At 38.0% G+C, this 18,526-nt stretch overlaps 1 protein-coding gene across 1 annotated transcript in view; it reads left to right on the forward strand.

The window, feature by feature from the left end:
- Nucleotides 1-18,315, forward strand: part of LOC131432606 (carboxylic ester hydrolase) — a 78,276-nt gene extending 59,961 nt beyond the window's left edge. Inside the window, exons 2-6 of the mRNA XM_058598971.1 lie at nt 132-824; nt 884-1,046; nt 17,373-17,554; nt 17,663-17,834; nt 17,904-18,315. Of these exons, the coding sequence (XP_058454954.1) occupies nt 132-824; nt 884-1,046; nt 17,373-17,554; nt 17,663-17,834; nt 17,904-18,250 (1,557 nt within the window). The 3' untranslated portion in view covers nt 18,251-18,315. The remainder of the gene's footprint in view (nt 1-131; nt 825-883; nt 1,047-17,372; nt 17,555-17,662; nt 17,835-17,903) is intronic.
- The last annotated feature ends 211 nt before the right edge of the window (nt 18,316-18,526 follow it).

Consider the following 18,526-nt stretch of genomic DNA (forward strand, 5'->3'; position numbering starts at 1 on the left):
TATGTAAATTCTGACGGTGCTGTTTCTTTAAAAAACCGAACGCAAAACGCGAGTCACGTCTTTCTTTCCGTCAATTAATTCAGTATCGTTATCTGGTTCAATTTTTTTTAATTCTTTTTTTCTGCTTCCAGGCTCCCCTTCCGTTCGGTGGGTGGACCGGCGAACGAAATGCCATCACCGATGCGCCGCTCTGCACCCAGCGAGATCCGTACCGGCGCGATATGGACATATCCGGGGTCGAGGATTGTCTGCAGCTGAATGTGTACGTTCCGGAACGACCGGCCAACGGTGACCCGCTGCCGGTGATGGTATTTTTCCACGGTGGTGGCTGGCAGTGCGGATCCGGGACGCGAAGTTTCTACGGACCGGATTTTCTGCTGGATCACGATGTGATCTACGTCGGTGCTAACTTCCGGTTGGGTCCGCTGGGTTTCCTCAGTACCGAACAGGAAGACTGTCCCGGGAACAACGGTCTGAAGGATCAGAATCTGGTTCTGAAGTGGATCCAGGAAAATATTGCTTCCTTCGGAGGCAACCCACGGTTGGTCACCGTTTTCGGAGAAAGTGCTGGCGGTGCTAGCGGAACCTATCACATGATGTCCCCATTGTCACGGGGGCTGTTCCACCGTGTGATTTCACAATCGGGCGTCAATTTGGATTCCTGGGCTCTACCCACGCACCCGGGAGTTGCTCGGAAAAGATCGATTCAACTGGGCGAAATGCTTGGCTGTTCACAGGGACAGACCCGAGACTTCCGGGCCATGATCGACTGTTTGCGAAAAGTGCCTGCCGAAGATGTTACCAAGGCGTTCTATAACTTTTTCGTAAGATAAATTCGATACTCCGATGGTTGTGATTGATGTTGGAGTGTATTCTGTTTCAGACTTGGGACACGGATCCGATGATTCCCTTCCCGCCCGTGGTTGAACCAAACCTGCCTGGGGCATTTATTACCAAACATCCGAGAGAGGAGTACGAACCGCATGCAATAGCGCTTCCGTGGATGACGGGTTTGACCATGGATGAAGGGGCCCTGAAAAGTGCATGTAAGTTTAATCTGTTGACCTTTGCGCTTCACAATTAAAATCACCAGATTAAACCCGAACAGTTCAGTTTCTTTTGCTCTACCGATATAACTTTCCCGACTCAGGTTGAAATCCAGGATAACTAGTTAAGAAAAAGCACGGAGAAAAATTATCTTACGTATGATGTATGCCTAAAACGGAGACGCGTTCTTTGAGCAGCAGCAGTTATTGAAAAGCTCTTGCAATTTATTCCAAAATTGTTTTGCTTCTGAACATAACCTTGATTCAACGTGATAGAATGATAAGTTTGTTGTGATTATTTCTAAATTTAGGTTAAATCCGGGTTATTCGGGGTTGTTCGAACTGTTGATGTAGGACCACACCACTATTGTTAAAATCAATGCTGATTTTTGTTTTGAAATTCAAATTAACATCTGTATAGGAAAATATCGTCTCGTTGTGTCGACCACTATTTATCTAGAATATAGATACAGGGTGGGCGATTTAAAGTGAAAGTGTTAATTTCTGAACAAAAATATTTTTATTTGTTTTCATTTCGATTAAAATTTATTGTGTTCCAAGGATATATGTTACAGTTACAGTGTTTTCCATAGTTTTGTCCAATGTATCGGTCGATATGGCGCTTATTTAACGGCGTTTGTTGTCGTTGAGTTGAGCTATGGTTGTTGGCTTATCAGCATATACTTTGGATTTCAAATAGCCCTCAAAAATAAGTCTCCTGGCGTTAAATTGGGTGATCTCGTACAGTCAAAATCGCCGTTTTTCGATATGACTCGTCCGCGGAATAATAATCGTAACATATCGATTGTTAGTCGAGCTGTATGGCATGTTGCACCGTCCTGTTGAAACCAGTAGCCATGCAAACCGAATTCATGAACAATGGGCATCAAAAAATCATTTATTAACACTCCAAATACCAAGCCTAAAAAAAAGTTGGAACTGTAATTTTGAGCTGTCATAGCTCAGCTGTTTTTCAACGAATCTCAATAAATTTTACACCCTCGAATTTTGTGAAGTTCGTAGATTGATTCCAAAACTTTGTGGCAGACGATTGGTAGAGGAAAACCGATGAAAATTTGATTTTTACCGTTCCAAGTTTTTTTCACGCGCCCAATATGCCCTATCTGCTTTGAAATTTTCTTTCCTTTGGCATAAACGTTGCATAGAAAATATTGAATACTTCAACTTTACCGAGTCATAATATTGTTGTTAATCAACCGATCTTAAAAATTTGTTCACCATTGGAAAGGTACTACTTCCACAAATAAAATGCACTGAAAAAACTTAAAATAGGGTTGTCTACCCAAAGCTATAATGAAAACTGTAGATAGATGACCTAAGAAAAGATGATAGTTTTTACAATGATCGTAAATATCTCGAAATTCAAAGCGATGGCCTATATATTTTTACACATCATTCGATTGCTAGTGATACCAGCTACAATTTTCGCTTAACAACCATTCCTGCACAATCGAAAGAAAACAATAAACAATCGATGAAATTATAAATATATAAGAATTTTTCATTTTTTTCCCATGTTTGTATATAACTCAAAAATTAAAGCGATGACATGTACATTTTTTTGATTCAAAATATTGGAATCATTACCAGAAACAATGTATTAATGATCAAAATTATATATCCGTTCAAAGAATCTCAAGAAACTTGGTGCAAATACAGAGAATTTCTATTATTGGGAAAATTTTGCCAAACAAAATCAAATCAAAACTTTAAAATTTTATGACATGTATTTTTTTATTATTTTAGTTGGAAATTTATTATGAAAAAAATTTACAAAAAAAAAAACAAAAACTTGAAATTAGTAAATAACCTAAAACTCTAAAAATAATTATGTTTTTGTATTGGACAAAAGATCTAACCAATTTTTATGCACAACCCAAACGGAATTGATTACTACTAAAATTAGGTTGTTTTGTTTTAGGTTTTCCGTAGAATCTCAAAAAATCGGTAGAAGATCGGAAATTTCGAAATTTCTGATATATATTGCATTCCAACGTTTCTGCAAATCAAAGTAAAAATATTGGAATCCGTTTTGATTTCATCTGTTTCAAAGAGACGTAGAATTTGTTTTTATTAATAAAATTAATTTTGTGACAACACGAAAATTTTAAATTATTTCAATGGCTTTGTATAATAAGAAATAGAACGTAAAATTATATGAATTTCATATACTAACCCATTCCAAAGAAACCAACTACAATTCTAAAAAAAATTATTGCTTGACTTTTGTTTTACAAGCAATTAAGAACAAAAACATATATCTTAAATTTTCCGCTATCCTAAACGACATCAATTATAATCGATAGAATATTAAAATTTAAATATCACAAACTTAGAATTATTTCGGAATGTATAGAATTCGAAAATTATTTGAATTTTCTATTAGTAAACAATTCAGAAAAAGTAGAATTCTGAATTTAGCACAAAAAATCACACGAAATTAAGTAAAACTTGTTTTTATCCACCTAGTTGTGTAATGATGCCTTTCTCATATCCCTCTTATTTTCATATAAAAAATGTATTCTTCAAACAGTTTGGTTTGATTTTTGATAAACATGAAAGTTAGTGCATGAACTAGTGCAACCTACAAAATAAAACATTTCTCAAATCGGTTAGGCCATCTTTGTCAGTGAAGTCAATTCCACTATTTCAGGTACTTATGAAACTGAAATCGCCCCGAATATTGGCTTTGGAGCAGCCTTTGCGATTAGCACCAACCAACCAATCTAAAAAATCGTCGTCTCGAAAAACAACCTCTTCGTTTGAATGCTTTTTACTGAATGAAACCCTGCACCTATGTTATCAGAGCTAATTGGCTCAAGTGGCATGTTCCCCCAGTTTTTTGGAGATTCGTGCCTTGCGTAGCTTCTCATCAACTTTCTGATGGGAAGGGAAAGATAAAAGGAACATGGAAGGGAATTGGGAATTGGGTGAGGTGGAAAAACAGCACAAAACATAAAGAAATAAATCGTTCTGCATCCTCGAATGGATGCTGAACGATCTGCATGTGCCAAAATGCACGGTTGATAAAACCTCCAACCACCGAGAGGCATTAGAGATTTTACAAAAGCGACACGATTTCTTCCCGAATATGCACTTGAATTAATTTAACACTTTAGAAGACAAAAATACCTTATTTTCATATATAGCTAATAAATGACTTACATGATACGAATATCTTTCAATGAAAAAACCCAATGTTTGAACAAAATTTGAAATAAACTTTAAAAAATATCTCCTCCGCCTTTTTTATAAACATGATTGAAAATATTTTCTGTCAAATACAAGAAACGGATTTTTTTTCGTTTGCCTCAATGTTAGATATAGCAGTTTAAAAATAACCTGTTTTTGAACTAGTTTTGCTCATAAATTCGGTTCAAAAAACGCTACCTGAATACGCCAGTCATTAAAAATTGGTTTTAACAAACTCTAAAAGATGTTCAAAGATACGAAAAGAGAAAAATATAAATGCTAGAGCAAAAACTTTTATTTTTTGAGGAACACCCTAAGTTGCTCTTTACAAATAGCTGTAACACTAAAACCGTTGCAGATACTACTATGGTGTCCTTAGCAAAGCTGCTCGATATAAGTTTATCTACAATTTTGCCGAAGAACGCAATCCTCTATCTCAATACAATCCGGAAAATTAGTTTCGGTTCATAAGAGCCACCCTAATACCATGTACAGTTAATAAGGTTAATAAGAGCCACCCTAATACCATGTACATCGGCATATGGCTTATCTTCACTGATCATTTGTTTTGAAGACATCATAGCTCTAAAGTATAAGGTTAAGCCACAAATGTTTTTGTCCCCCTAAATTGTGGATCCGGACCACTGTGCAATGCAATTTAACTCGGAAATTTTAAAATTTCCGATCTTTTACCTATTTTTTTAGATTCTACGGCAAACCTACAACAAAATCAGAATTTTAGTAGTTATCAATTGCGTTTGGGTTGTGCATAAAAATTGTTTAGATCGTTTGTCCAATACAAATATATAACTATTTTTAAAGTTTTAGGTTATTTACTAAAATTTTTAAAATTTTCAGTGAAATCCAAGTTTCAGTTTTTTTTGTAACTTTTGTTTATAATAAATTTCCAACTAAAATAATAAAAAAATACATGTAATAAAATTTAAAAGTTTTGATTGGATTTTGTTTGCAAAATTTTCCCAATAATAGAAATTCTCTGTATTTGTACCAAATTTCTTGAGATTCTTTGAACGGATATATAATTTTGATCATTAATACATTGTTTCTGGTAATGATTCCAATATTTTGAATCAAAAAAATGTACATGTCATCGCTTTAATTTTTGAGTTATATACAAACATGGGAAAAAAATGAAAAATTCTTATATATTTATAATTTCATCGATTGTTTATTGTTTTCTTTCGATTGTGCAGGAATGGTTGTTAAGCGAAAATTGTAGCTGGTATCACTAGCAATCGAATGATGTGTAAAAATATATAGGTCATCGCTTTGAATTTCGAGATATTTACGATCATTGTAAAAACTATCATCTTTTCTTAGGTCATCTATCTACAGTTTTCATTATAGCTTTGGGTAGACAACCCTATTTTAAGTTTTTTCAGTGCATTTTATTTGTGGAAGTAGTACCTTTCCAATGGTGAACAAATTTTTAAGATCGGTTGACTAACAAAAAAGTTATGACTCGGTAAATTTGAGGTTCTCAATATCCGATTCGCGATTCAGGTGCCGCATGAATGCAAATAGGGCACATTTTGAGCTTGAAAAAAAAAACTTGGAATGGGAAAAATCAGATTTTCATTAGTTTTTCCTAAACGATCGTCAATAATATTATACTTAAAATAATCTACAAACTTCACAAAATTTGAGGGTGTAAAATTGATCGAAATTGGTCAAGTAACAACTGAGCTATGATAGCTCAAATTTACCGTTCCAACTTTTTTTGAGGCTTGGTGCTTTTTGCGCGTAACTTTTTTAGGCTTGGTATTAGGAGTGTTAAGGCTCGATAACAATCGCCATTAACAGTTTTCATTGCGCCACCATCATTTTGGAAAAAATAGGAGCCAATCACTATATCCGCACAAACACCACACCAAACTGTAACTTTTTTGGTCGTATAGATGCTGTTCCTAAACTATTTGTGGGTTTTCAGTGCCATAGAACCGACAATTTTGTTTATTGATGCATCCATTTAACGTTTGGTCGGTTTTCACAATTGAGGAGATATTTTTTATGTAAAGCTGAACAATTTCAGCGCGCTTTTTTTGTGTGTACTGTTCCATGGTGAAGTTTGAAATGACGCTTCCAATGCGGCATGTCATTAGTCGATCTGACAATTCTATCAGATTCCAATTGAACTTGGTCCACACTGTGAATAAATATTTCCCAGCAGTGCAATAATATTCAGAATCTGATTAAAACTGGTCGAGCGATAGATGTTCAAAACCTGATGATTATTTTTATGGGTTCATTTGACATATGGTACATCTAACGGGGAAACCAGATTATAAAATTGACATGTGAATGCAATTATGTAATGAAAACGTTACCGAAAATGTTACCGAAGAGACGGAACTCCCGTTGCTAACTTCTGACCGGGGAAATTATTTTGCCAATTAAACATATAAAAACACGAAAATATGAGTAAAAGTATTGGTTCTCTGGTTCCACAATGGCGTCGTAAATAGAATAACATTTGGAAATAATGTATCTGTTTTTCGACAATCTGTGGTTAAAATTTTTTTATTTAAATAAGTGAAATAAATTTTGCTAGCAATTCTTGACATTAATAAAATAATTATGATGATAAGTTACTATGATTTAGAATAAGTATAATTTTTCTCTTTTCATCAATAGAAGGTTAAAAGTAGTTCATCACATTTCAATGAACAATGAGCGGGAAGTAATGTATTCTACTTACTCTTGAAAAACAATACTACTAATTTGAAAACCAAGATTAAATCTATGGCTCCCTTATCTTTATCCGAGTCGTTATCGTCGTTATCATCCAATGATAACAAATACTCCTACAAATACTGGCTACTAATTCATTGCGTTTTCATTGATAGGACGAAATAGGCTCATTTCTGTCAGATTGTGTATGGGTTGCCGATGATTCGAGTTGATGATTATCATACTAGGTTACAATATTTCAAAACCCTTGTGTGGAGCATTCACAGATATTTTCATAGACACAACTTATGCAGAGCCATCCGTCTCTCTTTGATAGCACCGATTGACTCGTGTGAAGAATTTGCGAGAGAGCGTTCTTTGATATGATAAAAACCATTCCTGCTGAGAAGAATGCTCAAATTGGTAAGATCAATATCAACTTAAAATGTAAGCGTCGTCTCTCCAAGTCACCAAAAGTTTCTTCGTATCTAAAAATATCCATTTTATTACAGTTCTAAAGTACGTGTGGCACTTTTTGGCAACTTGAACGCAAAGAACAAGTTCTGAGGAAATATTATCGATACTTGAAAGCTGTACACATTTTCACATAAATTTGGGTGATGTTTCATTTTTTGAGCTAAAGCGAATGTTTGTCGAATTCCGTTGATTGTATGTTAAGTAATCAGAAAAATATTGGAGAGAAACGTTAACCACTTAGTCGTTTGACAATTCTGCTCTCCGAACACATACGTAAATGAGACCAAATAATTTTTGGGCGAGACGAAGTTCGACGGGTCAGCTAGTTATAAATACAACTCTTGCAATGAAATCAAATGAGTCTGGGATTATAGAATAAATTGCAAGAAATAAGAATTATAATACTTGACAACACTGCCCATAAGCCCATCAGAAACTTTTATTTTTCTCATTGAAATGGATGGAGTTCTCAGAAACTGTTACATTCTGACATTTGAATTATAACAAAACAAGCCCCAAGCTGTCAGGTCTTGTCTTAGGTATAAAAGCTCGTCTGCGATTCTGGATGCGAAACAGTCAAAGTTGTGAAATTCGCACAATCAACTAATACGAACTATTATCATGTGTGACCCGCCTTTTTTACGCGTAAATAGTATGTGATGTGTTTATATATTTTAGAAGATGTTCACTAGATATTTAGCTTTGTCATGTGAAATATTTCTCCTGACGTTTAAAACAATTTAACGGAATTTTTCGTATAATTCGAACATGAATTTTATATGAGTATACATTAGAGATGGTCGGGTTTCGGATATGGGGCTGAAATATCACAATCTCTCACTACAGCAGGCATAAAACCTCCTCATAGTTTATATCAACAGATTACAACAATCCAACAGATACATGTATGTACTTGATACTATCAATCAAAACTAACCCTAGCTAACTAACTATATAGTAATTAGATAACAACAAACCCACCGTGTCAACGATTGTGATATTAAATTAAAACTAGAGAAAAGGAGAAATATGCTGTAAAAGGGGGGGGGGGGGGGGGTAAGGAGTGTATCGAAAATAAGCTATCCACAAATTTTTCTTTTAAATTATGATAAGAAACGATATTTTATTCAAACTAAAAATCGATTCTTTATTGTACGAGGGTAAACGAGCTTAATGAAAACCGGATAAAATTTACGTTATTCCTTCACGAATTTTTTAACTTTTGATCGAACGCTCTTCGTCAAGTTCCGGACAAGTGTTGCACTGCATTTTTTGGACGCTTGAGACCAAATTATTTTGAACTCCTGCATGTTCCCAGCTGCCTTATCAGTCTTCTTGAAGACCCTCTTCACGATTGCCCAGTAACGTTCGATGTGTCGAAGCTGAGGGCAATTTGATATTTTTCTCAACGAAATTTATACCCTTTTCCGCAAGACAATTGAGAGTGGTTTTGACATAGTGAGTCGACGCTAAATCCGGCTAAAACAGTGGAGGTGTGCTATGATTCTTATATAAAGGCAGCAATCTCTTCTGGAGACACTCAGATCGATAGATTTCTGTATTTATAACACATGGATCAATGAGTCCCGAGACTAAAGCAGAGATGGCGCTCGTAGTAAACCAGTAACCACGTCTTTCTAGAGTACTAACCTTTGCTTGAAACGGGTCAAAATTTTAAGTCGATCCGACCAGAAACAGCTGAGTTATCGAGGTTGGAGTAAAGTCGTTTTGTAATTTGTTTAAAAAATGGAGAAAAAAAACCAAGTTTCGTGTTTTGATAAAACATTGTTTTTAATGGGTAAAAACACAGTGCAAGCGAAACAATGGATTGAAAAATGTTATCAGGACTCTTGTCCATCAAAAGCAACGATTTGTCGGTGGTTCGCCGAGTTTAAACGTGGTCGTACCGACACAAATGGCGCGGAACGCTCGGGTAGACCTGTGGAAGCCGTTACACCGGAAAATGTGAGTGAAGTGACAAAAATTATAATGAAAGATCGTAAAGTGAAGCTCCGTGAGATTGCTGAGATGATACAGATATCATATGGAAGTGAATTTACTATCCTTCATGAAAAATTGAGCATGAAAAAGGTTTTTTCCAAGTGGGTGCCGCGATTGCTGCAATGCACCCTGCCACAAGTCGATGAAAACAATGGCGAAATTTAACGAATTGGGCTTTGATCTGCTTCCCCACCCCCCCCCCATACTCGCCAGATTTAGCCCCCAGTGACTACTGGCTCTTTGCTGATCTTAAAATAATGCTCCAGGGAAAACATTTGGCTCAAATGAGGAGGTCATCGCTGAAACTGAAAGATTTTGAAGCAAAAGATAAATTTTTTTATAAACATGGTATTGAAAAATTGGAAACACGTTGGAACCATTGTATCACCTTAAAAGGTGATTATGTTGATGAATAAAAAAAAATTTTGCAAAAAAAAATGTTGTTTCCATTTTTAGTCTCGGGACTTATTGATCCATGTGTTAGTTCCGGTAGTGTAAAAAACGGTTGACTTCAAACCACAGGAACATATTGCTTGCCATACCAGTACCTTTCGACCAAATTTCTCCACTTGAATCGACCTGTTCGCATCGCTCACATCCTCCTCAATGACGACAGTAAAGACAGTGTGGACCTGGAAGGGTTTTTGAGTCCTCCTTTACATAAAAACGCATGCATCCGGACACTGCAAACGACGCGAATAAAATTTCCGGGACCTTGTTGCTGCTCGCTTCTTCTGTTCTACACTTTGTTTTGAGATTTTATACTTCTTGTAGGTCTTCAGGTGATTTCGCCTCTTGATACGCTGGATCATTCCGACACGCGTTCCTGATTTTTTGGCCAAATTACGTATTGAATCACTTCCAGTTTCGGGTTGGAAGAAGCGGGTTTTCTGCCTCTTCCTGGTTGCTCATCCAAAGAGTAGTGTTCCTCAAACTTATAATTGATGGTTTTAACACTGGCATGATGAATTCCAAACCGCTTCGCCAATTTTCGCATGGTATAACACTTCTCACTTAGCCATGTGTCAAGAACCTTAATTTTCACTCCCTTTCCAATGCGCGACATTTTGAAAAAGCTGAATTTCAACCGCACAAACAAGTAAACAAACGAAAGCTAACAGTCAAATGCACAGCATGCTGTGATATGAGCAAAAAAAACTATCACAAATACATGTGTACAACGCAAATGTATGTGGATAGCTCATTTTCGATACACTCCTTAGAAAGAGGGAGTGGTGAATGAGAGTTTAAGTTTAACGAAACTGGGTTGGATTCGGCACGTAGATCTAATTAGTAATCGAAAAGATGGTAGAAGAACGATGAAGGTAAGAAAAGAGAAAAAAAGGTTCAACGAGCGAATTTATTAGTTTTCAATGGAGATGGTGGAGAGAACGAAGGGGTGGTCGAGCGGTACGAATCAACATTAGTACTATAACTGCACAAATAAAGAATCATGGAATAATAGTTGTATCGCATTACGAGAGAGATGAAAATCATAGTCCTGTGAGCAACTATTGAAAAAACGGCACATACTGGAAAGGAGTTCATTATATCCGTAATTGGTTCTAGCATGGGGAATTCGTATAAATGGATGAGAATGAAGACTACGACGATGAATGTCAAAATTGATTAATTGTAGGAGATCAGTACCGTCAACACGTGATTGAATTAGATCAGCAATAAAGACAGCCTTGCAAACGTGGTTTTTCTAGATCACATCTGTCAAGTAGAAACCCATTGTTCAAATCTTATCTCAGTCAAATCACGTTTCTCGAAATGGTCTAAAACGGCTTCTTGGAGGTCTGGGAGCGGCAGTCTATCGTTCCCAAGTTCGTTACCGCGCCGCTACTTTCGTATTCCGCCACATCGCCATTGAGGTGCTCGTCGAAATACTGCCGCCACCTCTCGATCACCTCACAGTCGTTCGTGAGAAGATCTCCGTTGGTGTCCTTGCCAGTGCGGTAAAATTTCATTTTCAATCGAATAATATAAGATGAAAATGAAATTTATGGCCACTGACCGTCAGCATATCCCTACTAATTCATTTGACTTATGCTGCCAATTCCAAGTGAAGCTCCCAGCATTCATCGTCAGTTGAATAATCGTACCTAGTCATTCGAAGTTTTGCTTGCTCAGTTTCAAGTGCCAAGTAGTCTAGCTGCTTCATAGTTTTCGCTCTTGGTAGTAAGCAATTTCGATCGAATAGAATTATAAATGGAGTAAAGTGTTAAAAATGAAAACTTAAGGAGGAAACAATTAATTTATGTGTATTCTGTGATTGATATCTCAGCTATCTGGTTTGTCTTCCATCTATTATCTTGAACCAATTCGAATGTTTACATGAACCTCATTTGAAGGCCGCTCTCACACTATTGAAAGAGATATTTTGTTACTTCAAGAGATCAACTGACGGTGGTTAAACTAAGCCTCGATTGAAGAGAAACGAGTGATGACTGAATGCTGCCCGTTCGGGCCGTCAGCAAACATTGTGTGTGTCAGAGAGTGAAGTTTACTGCATTAGAGAGATCGTCAATGTGTTCCACATTCAGTTTCAATTGAATTGAATGAAGTTTTACAGCACGCACATATCGGCCTGTGGCACATGGCCTCTGCGCGAACGGTTCACCTTTTCGTAGAACTTCCTTGTTTCATTAGCACGGAACAGCTGTTCCATCGCTTCGCGATCTCGGTCTTCCTGTTGGTGCTTTTTTCTCTCCAGCCATCTTCAAGAGTAGCTGCATCAAGCTGCTCTTCCGTTGGTAGTGCCACTGCCAACTGCTGTGCGTAATCTTGGGCTACTCCAGCCTCCCGGAGCCGCGCGATGTTAAACCGCGACGTTCGGTTTCGACGTTGGGTAGCCACCGTCGAAAGTTTTGAGCGCATGCATACAGCGACCAAGTAGTGATCCGAATCTATATTCGCACTGCGGTAGGTGCGAACATTGTTGATGTCCGAGAAAAATTTTCCGTCGATCAAAACGTGGTCGATTTGATCTCCAGGTGTTAGCTTTGTGGATATCCGGTCAGGTGATCTCCAGGTGTTAGCTTTGTGGATATCCTTGCGGGAAAAGAAGGTGCTTCTGACTACCATTCCTCGGGAGGCCGCAAAGTTGACACACCGTTGGCGGTTGTAATTCGATGCGGCATGCAGGCTGTTCGGCCCGATTACCGGTCGGTACATTGCCTCCCTTCTTACCTGGGCATTCACGCTTCACGCTTCTTTCTCGTCATCGGATCTCCCTTCATGTAGGCAGTGCACGTTGATGATGCTGTAATTGAAAAAACGGCCTTTAATTCTCAACTTACACATCCAAGCATTGATCGGCTGCCACCCAATCACTCGCTGACGCATCTTGCCCAGCACTATAAAGCCAGTTCCCAGCTCGTTCGTTGTGCCACAGCTTTGGTAGAAGGTAGCCGCTCGATGTCCGCTTTTCCACACCTTCTTTTCCATCCAACAAAGCTCCTGCAGCGCTACGACGTCGAAGCTGCGAGGATTTAGTTCGTCGTATATTATCCTGTGGCAGCCTGAGAAACCTAGCGACTTGCAGTTCCATGTTCCAAGTTTCCAATCGTAGTCCTTATTTCGTCGCGTGGGTCTATGCCGATTGTTCCGGGTCGTATTCTCTCCTGTATTGTTTGTAATTAATCTTTTATGGGCGGCTTATTAGGTCTACGCCAACCCCCTGTCTCACCGGAGGATCATCGTGCTTGCTCGGTTTAACGTCGCAACTAGCACTAGGACGATCCCGTTGCTGGATAAAGGCAATAAATGTACTTTTATAGAAAAGTCATGTTATCATGATTTTGTAATAACACTAACAAGTATGTTAGATACAAATTGAATAAACGATTTACAAATTTACATATTTTTCACCTGAAAAATATAGATTTAAATGTGGCAACCCTGCACGCTATACGACATTGAACAAAGCACGCTGCGAACGGAGCAAAGCCGCACGTACCAGTTTTGCATCGTCTATAATTTCGGAATCGGAAGTCGGATCTGGATGAAATTTCCCAGTATATTTAAAGACAATGCGAGTTTTAATTTGGAACATGATTCGTGAAAATCGGCTTAACCGTTGCAGAGAAATCAAAGTGAGTTCCGTTTTTGGAGCTTTTCTAGACTATTGACGGTGCGTTCGGAAGCGGAAACCGGAGACTAGTAGTCACAAAATAGATTTATATATTCACTAAACAGCTAGTTCTGTCAACAAGATGAATTTAGAAGTAAGTTTTATAAAAATGTGCTCCTCGTTTCGCCATCGCTTGTACAAAAAGACTCATGAAGTTGAAAACTTTCACTAATCGCACTGTAAAATTGGAACTGGCAGTGGGATCTGGATCAACTTTTTGGGAACTTTTTGAAGAAATTTGCACATATGCACAATTCCGGAACCGGAAGTCGGAAAATCAGAAAAATTGTATGAGGCCATAAGACCTTTCATTTGAATCTGAGGTTGTAAAGTCGGTTTTTACAGCGATTGCATAGCCTTTCTATATGAGAAAAGCGAAACACTTTTTCAGAGGAATCTGGCGACTAAATCCTACTCAGGCTTGTACAAGGTTTATTTTGAAAAGATTCCCACAATAAAGTAGGTCGTATTCACGACAAAATATATTTTAATTTTAACTCTTCAGGGCAGTCGTTGTTTTCTTCTTGTAATAATTTGGAGTGTGACGCGTATTGCAACTAAACATATACTATCGGTTGTCAGTAGTGAGAAGATCAATTATATCAAGCAATTTTACTTCTTTCATTTAAGGCATCGCAATAGCAGTGAGGCATATTCATCTGTTTTATTATTATTGTAATTTTGAAAAACTTTCGCGAGAGGTTATTTGCATCACTCAAATTATAGTCTTGAAAGACGAGAAATAATATGGAAACTGTCAACGGAAAATTCCATGAGCGTTGACATATGCGCGCTTCGCAACACCCGTTTTGTATGAAAATACCACTGTCTCCGTGCAGTGAGAAATTGAGGTTTATTTGAGTTACGATAACGGGTGTTTTTTGAGAAGGTTAATTTCTCAATAGAGATTACTTTACAGTGTGAAAGTTGTTCTGACAGTGTAAAGAGACGTCTCTACTCAGTATCGTTTGGCAAATCATCAGAGATGCCAGATCTGCAAATTTGTCTGTAAATCTGCAGATTTCGTATATAATGCTGCAGACATTTTTTGTTGTGCAGACTTATGAAAATCGAGTTTTGTCAAAATTTCAAGACTTTTGAAATTTTCGCGACCTTTTCTTTTCGCCAAGTCGTCAGTTATGCGTATCATATTTTATTGAGAAATTGTTGCTAGTAAGACATACTTGCGGGTGGATTTACAGACTTTTGCAACCCTGTCTGAAGTTATCATCATGAATCAGTAAACTCCAGAACAACACTTCCAAATCGTGGAAATTTATGAAAAAAGACGACGCGTTACCGTGAATCGAAATCGATACAGAACAATGACCAATGGATTTTTGTTGCCAAATCGTCATGATATGTATGTGGACGAAATGTGATTTCAACAGGATGGTGCCACTTGCCATACACTGCGGCCGAAACAATCGATTCACTTTCAGAAATGGACCGGTGAATTGGCCCCTGCGTTCGTGTGATTTGACACCACTCGATGTTTTATTGTGGGGATAAGTGAAATCATTGGTTTATGTGAATAAACCAGAACAGTTGACGCTTTGGAAACCAATATTCAACTTGTCATTACTGAAATACGCCTTGCTCAAGGAGTGTGTCGAAAATAAGCTATCCACAAATTTTTCTTTCAAATTATAATAAAAAACATCATTTTATTCAAACTAAAAATTGATCGTTAATTGTACGAGGTTGAACTTGAGCATAATGAAAACCGGATGAAATTTAAGTTATTCCTTCACGAATTTGCGAACTTTTGATCGAACGCTCTTCATCAAGTTTCGGATAGGATTGTAGGATTGTAGAATATCAGGACTGTCAATACGTGATTGAGTTAGATCAGCAATCAAGACAGCCTTTCAAACGTTCCTGCGTACAGACAGCGGATCTAGCTCAATAAGCCGACAGCGATCTTTGTAACTGGAAAGGTTGAATGGGTTCCTCCGTGGTAGATTGCGAAGCGCAAATCTAATGAATTTGTTTTGAGCACCTTCGATACGATCAAGGTCGATTTGATAATGAGGTGACCAAACGATAGCTGCGTATTCTAATGTTAATCTAACTAGTGCACAATAAGGAGTTTACAGACAGTGTTCTTAGGGTTCCAGAAGTTCTTAGTGATGCGAAATATGAAGCCTAGAGTTTGGAAGCTTTCGAAATTAAATAATCTACGTGATTCTTGAAATCCGATTTGTGATCGAGAATAACACCGAAGTCCCGTGCCAAGAATTCTCGTTTGAGAATATTTTGCAAGAGATGATAGTCATATGTTACGTATTGAAGAAAACGTGCATCTTCTAGTTCCTTTATAGGATGATACAGTTTGAAGTCATCAGCAAATGATAGTTTCAAACATTTCACGGAGAAGTTGAGATCATTGAGGTAGAGTAAAAATATGAACGGCCCTAAATGAGTTCCTTGAGATTCTCTAGAGCTAACAGTGAAAGGAACTGTTGTGAAGTTTCCTATTTTCACCGACATCTCGCGACCAGTAAGATATGAGCGCATCCAATCCAGTTAGGCGCTACTAAAGCCCAGTTTGTCGAGTTTAGCAATTGTTATTTAATGATTAATTTTATCAAATGCCGCTGAAAAATCTGTGTAGATAGCATTAACCTGTAGATGCGAGGAAGATTGAAATAATTCGTACTCTAGAAATGCATTAATACAAGTTTATTACTTGAAAACGGATTTTTATGTGCAACTTCAATTGAAAATAAATTATATAAATAAGAGAAATAGCAATACGCTTTTAGATGACTATTGCTGAGAACTGAGCTCATATTGTGTCGCAAATTGTACTTGAACTTTACATCTTGTTGACTCTTCATCCATTATTGAATATTAGAACAGTGCAATTTATTTTGGATTTGAAGATAATATTGACCTAACTAAGCGCATATGCAAGTTTGCGTAACAAAAACGTTGATAATCCGAGGCATTTCAACGGAACCGCCGTCCAGTGGGGGCGTTTCTTGCGTAGTACTAGTACTAGAACACTTACACTGCATCGGCGTAGTTGGGTTTGACTCGGTTGAAGTTCCGTTACAAATTTGGTCAACATCTGGTACATTCGGTAAACCCTTTGGTTCGATTATGCATTGTACGATGCTCAATGACTGGTTGCTGTGTTTTGCACAAAACTGCTGATCGAAAGTACAACCTCTTTGGTGCACGACTTTACCGGATGCTGTGGAAATTGAATCCAGAACGAAACATAATGGCTCGTTACCTTCGGCATCGGTCGTACAATACTCAACCCGTGAATTCGTCAAGCAGTCCACAGAACTTACACTTGATTCGCATAGGTCACAATATAATGCCGAGGCTGAGAAAAAAATATCAACTACTTTCTGTTTCCGATTGTGTAGTTTAAATTTAACTCACCTATCTGAGTAAGACCGCAAATCCACAGTAGCAGGCTTAGTAGCTCTTTTGCCATCGTTAGTCAGCTCGTTCGCTGGGTTTCTAAGCTGCTGAAGCATTTTTGTACTTTAGGTCGTAAAGCGGCTTATCAACGAATTGGATTTGCTTTCGGAATGGATCGAAGCACTTTCGATTCGGCCACTTAAACTCGGTGATGACACGCATTATACTCAAATTTGAACGAGTGCAGTCGCTGCTAAACTGGTGTACTGCAGTGTTAAAAACAAAAACGACGTTCTAACAAAAAGTTTATTAGCCAAAATCAAATATGGAGGCAAATTCGAAATCGTTCGAATCGAATAACTAGCCTACTTCGGTTAGAAATTTTATCAAACGTCCATTTTTTCTGTTTCTGATTTTCTTTTCAGCTCTTATCAATCTGCCAGAAATTCGTGCCAATCTGAACGAACACTGGGATCGTGCACTTCCCGTGTCCTTGAACTACGATCACCACGATGAACGTCGGCAGCAGGAAATTACCAACGCAATCAACAAATTCTATTTCAACAATCAACAGTTAATCAAGGAAACGGAACAGAATTTAACCAATGTGAGTTTTGATTTGTTTTTTTTTTTGATTTCTCAGTAGGCGTGTAACAGCTTGTAACCAATGGATATAATTTTCAATCATTTTTCCTCTTCTTTTTCCGCTACTTAGCTCTACACAGATGCCTGGTTCCTGGCCGGAATGGACGAGTACCTGCACATCCGACTGGAAGGTGATTCGCGTAGGAAAACCCCGGCCGGTCCCACCTATGTCTATTTGTTTGCCCAGCGAACGGCAGCCAGTTTTACGGAAATATTTGAGGGTGGACAGGATAAATATTACGGTATTGTAATCTATAACTAAATGAGTTGCAATCTAAAATGAGTTTTTTCTTTTGTATCTCTCATTACAGGTGTTTGCCACGCCGAAGAGCTCCAGTTCCTATTTCCAATCGCCCGGGATCTCTTCGTGACGTCCATTCCGACTCCGGAAGAGTTGGAAGTGCGCCGTATAATCACCAAGTTGTGGGTTAATTTTGCTCGAACGGGAAATCCTACTCCCGCGGAGGATGACGAGCTTCCGCGTTGGCCCACGACAGACGGTTTTCCGCTGGTGTATCTGAGAATTGGAAGTATGAACTCGAAACAGGAACCCCTGCTGGCCGTCGAGAGTGGTTTGTTCGAAGCACGATCGAATTTCTGGCGGGAGCTGAAGGCGCATCACCATCCGGACCATGTGCTGTCCAAGGATGAGTTGTAGATATACGAACGAAGCATAAAGTTAGAAGAATTTTTATGTAATGTAATAAATCTGGTCGATTGGAATCCGTGGGATCATTTGGTGTATTCAATGGTTGAACTAGTCCTGTGTCGGCTTTCGTCGGTCGTGCTGGGAGTTTCTGAGCGTAATACTAATTGGATGCGATCATATTTTACTGGTAGAACTCTACGTATTTAGTTTGGTTCAGCAAAGCCAATCAGTTTCACTCATTCGTTTGTGGTATCCCAGGGAAGCAATCGATGACCACTTTTATTT

This window comes from Malaya genurostris, chromosome 2 (genome assembly GCF_030247185.1).
Source record: "Malaya genurostris strain Urasoe2022 chromosome 2, Malgen_1.1, whole genome shotgun sequence".
NCBI classification, from domain to species: Eukaryota; Metazoa; Arthropoda; class Insecta; order Diptera; family Culicidae; genus Malaya; species Malaya genurostris.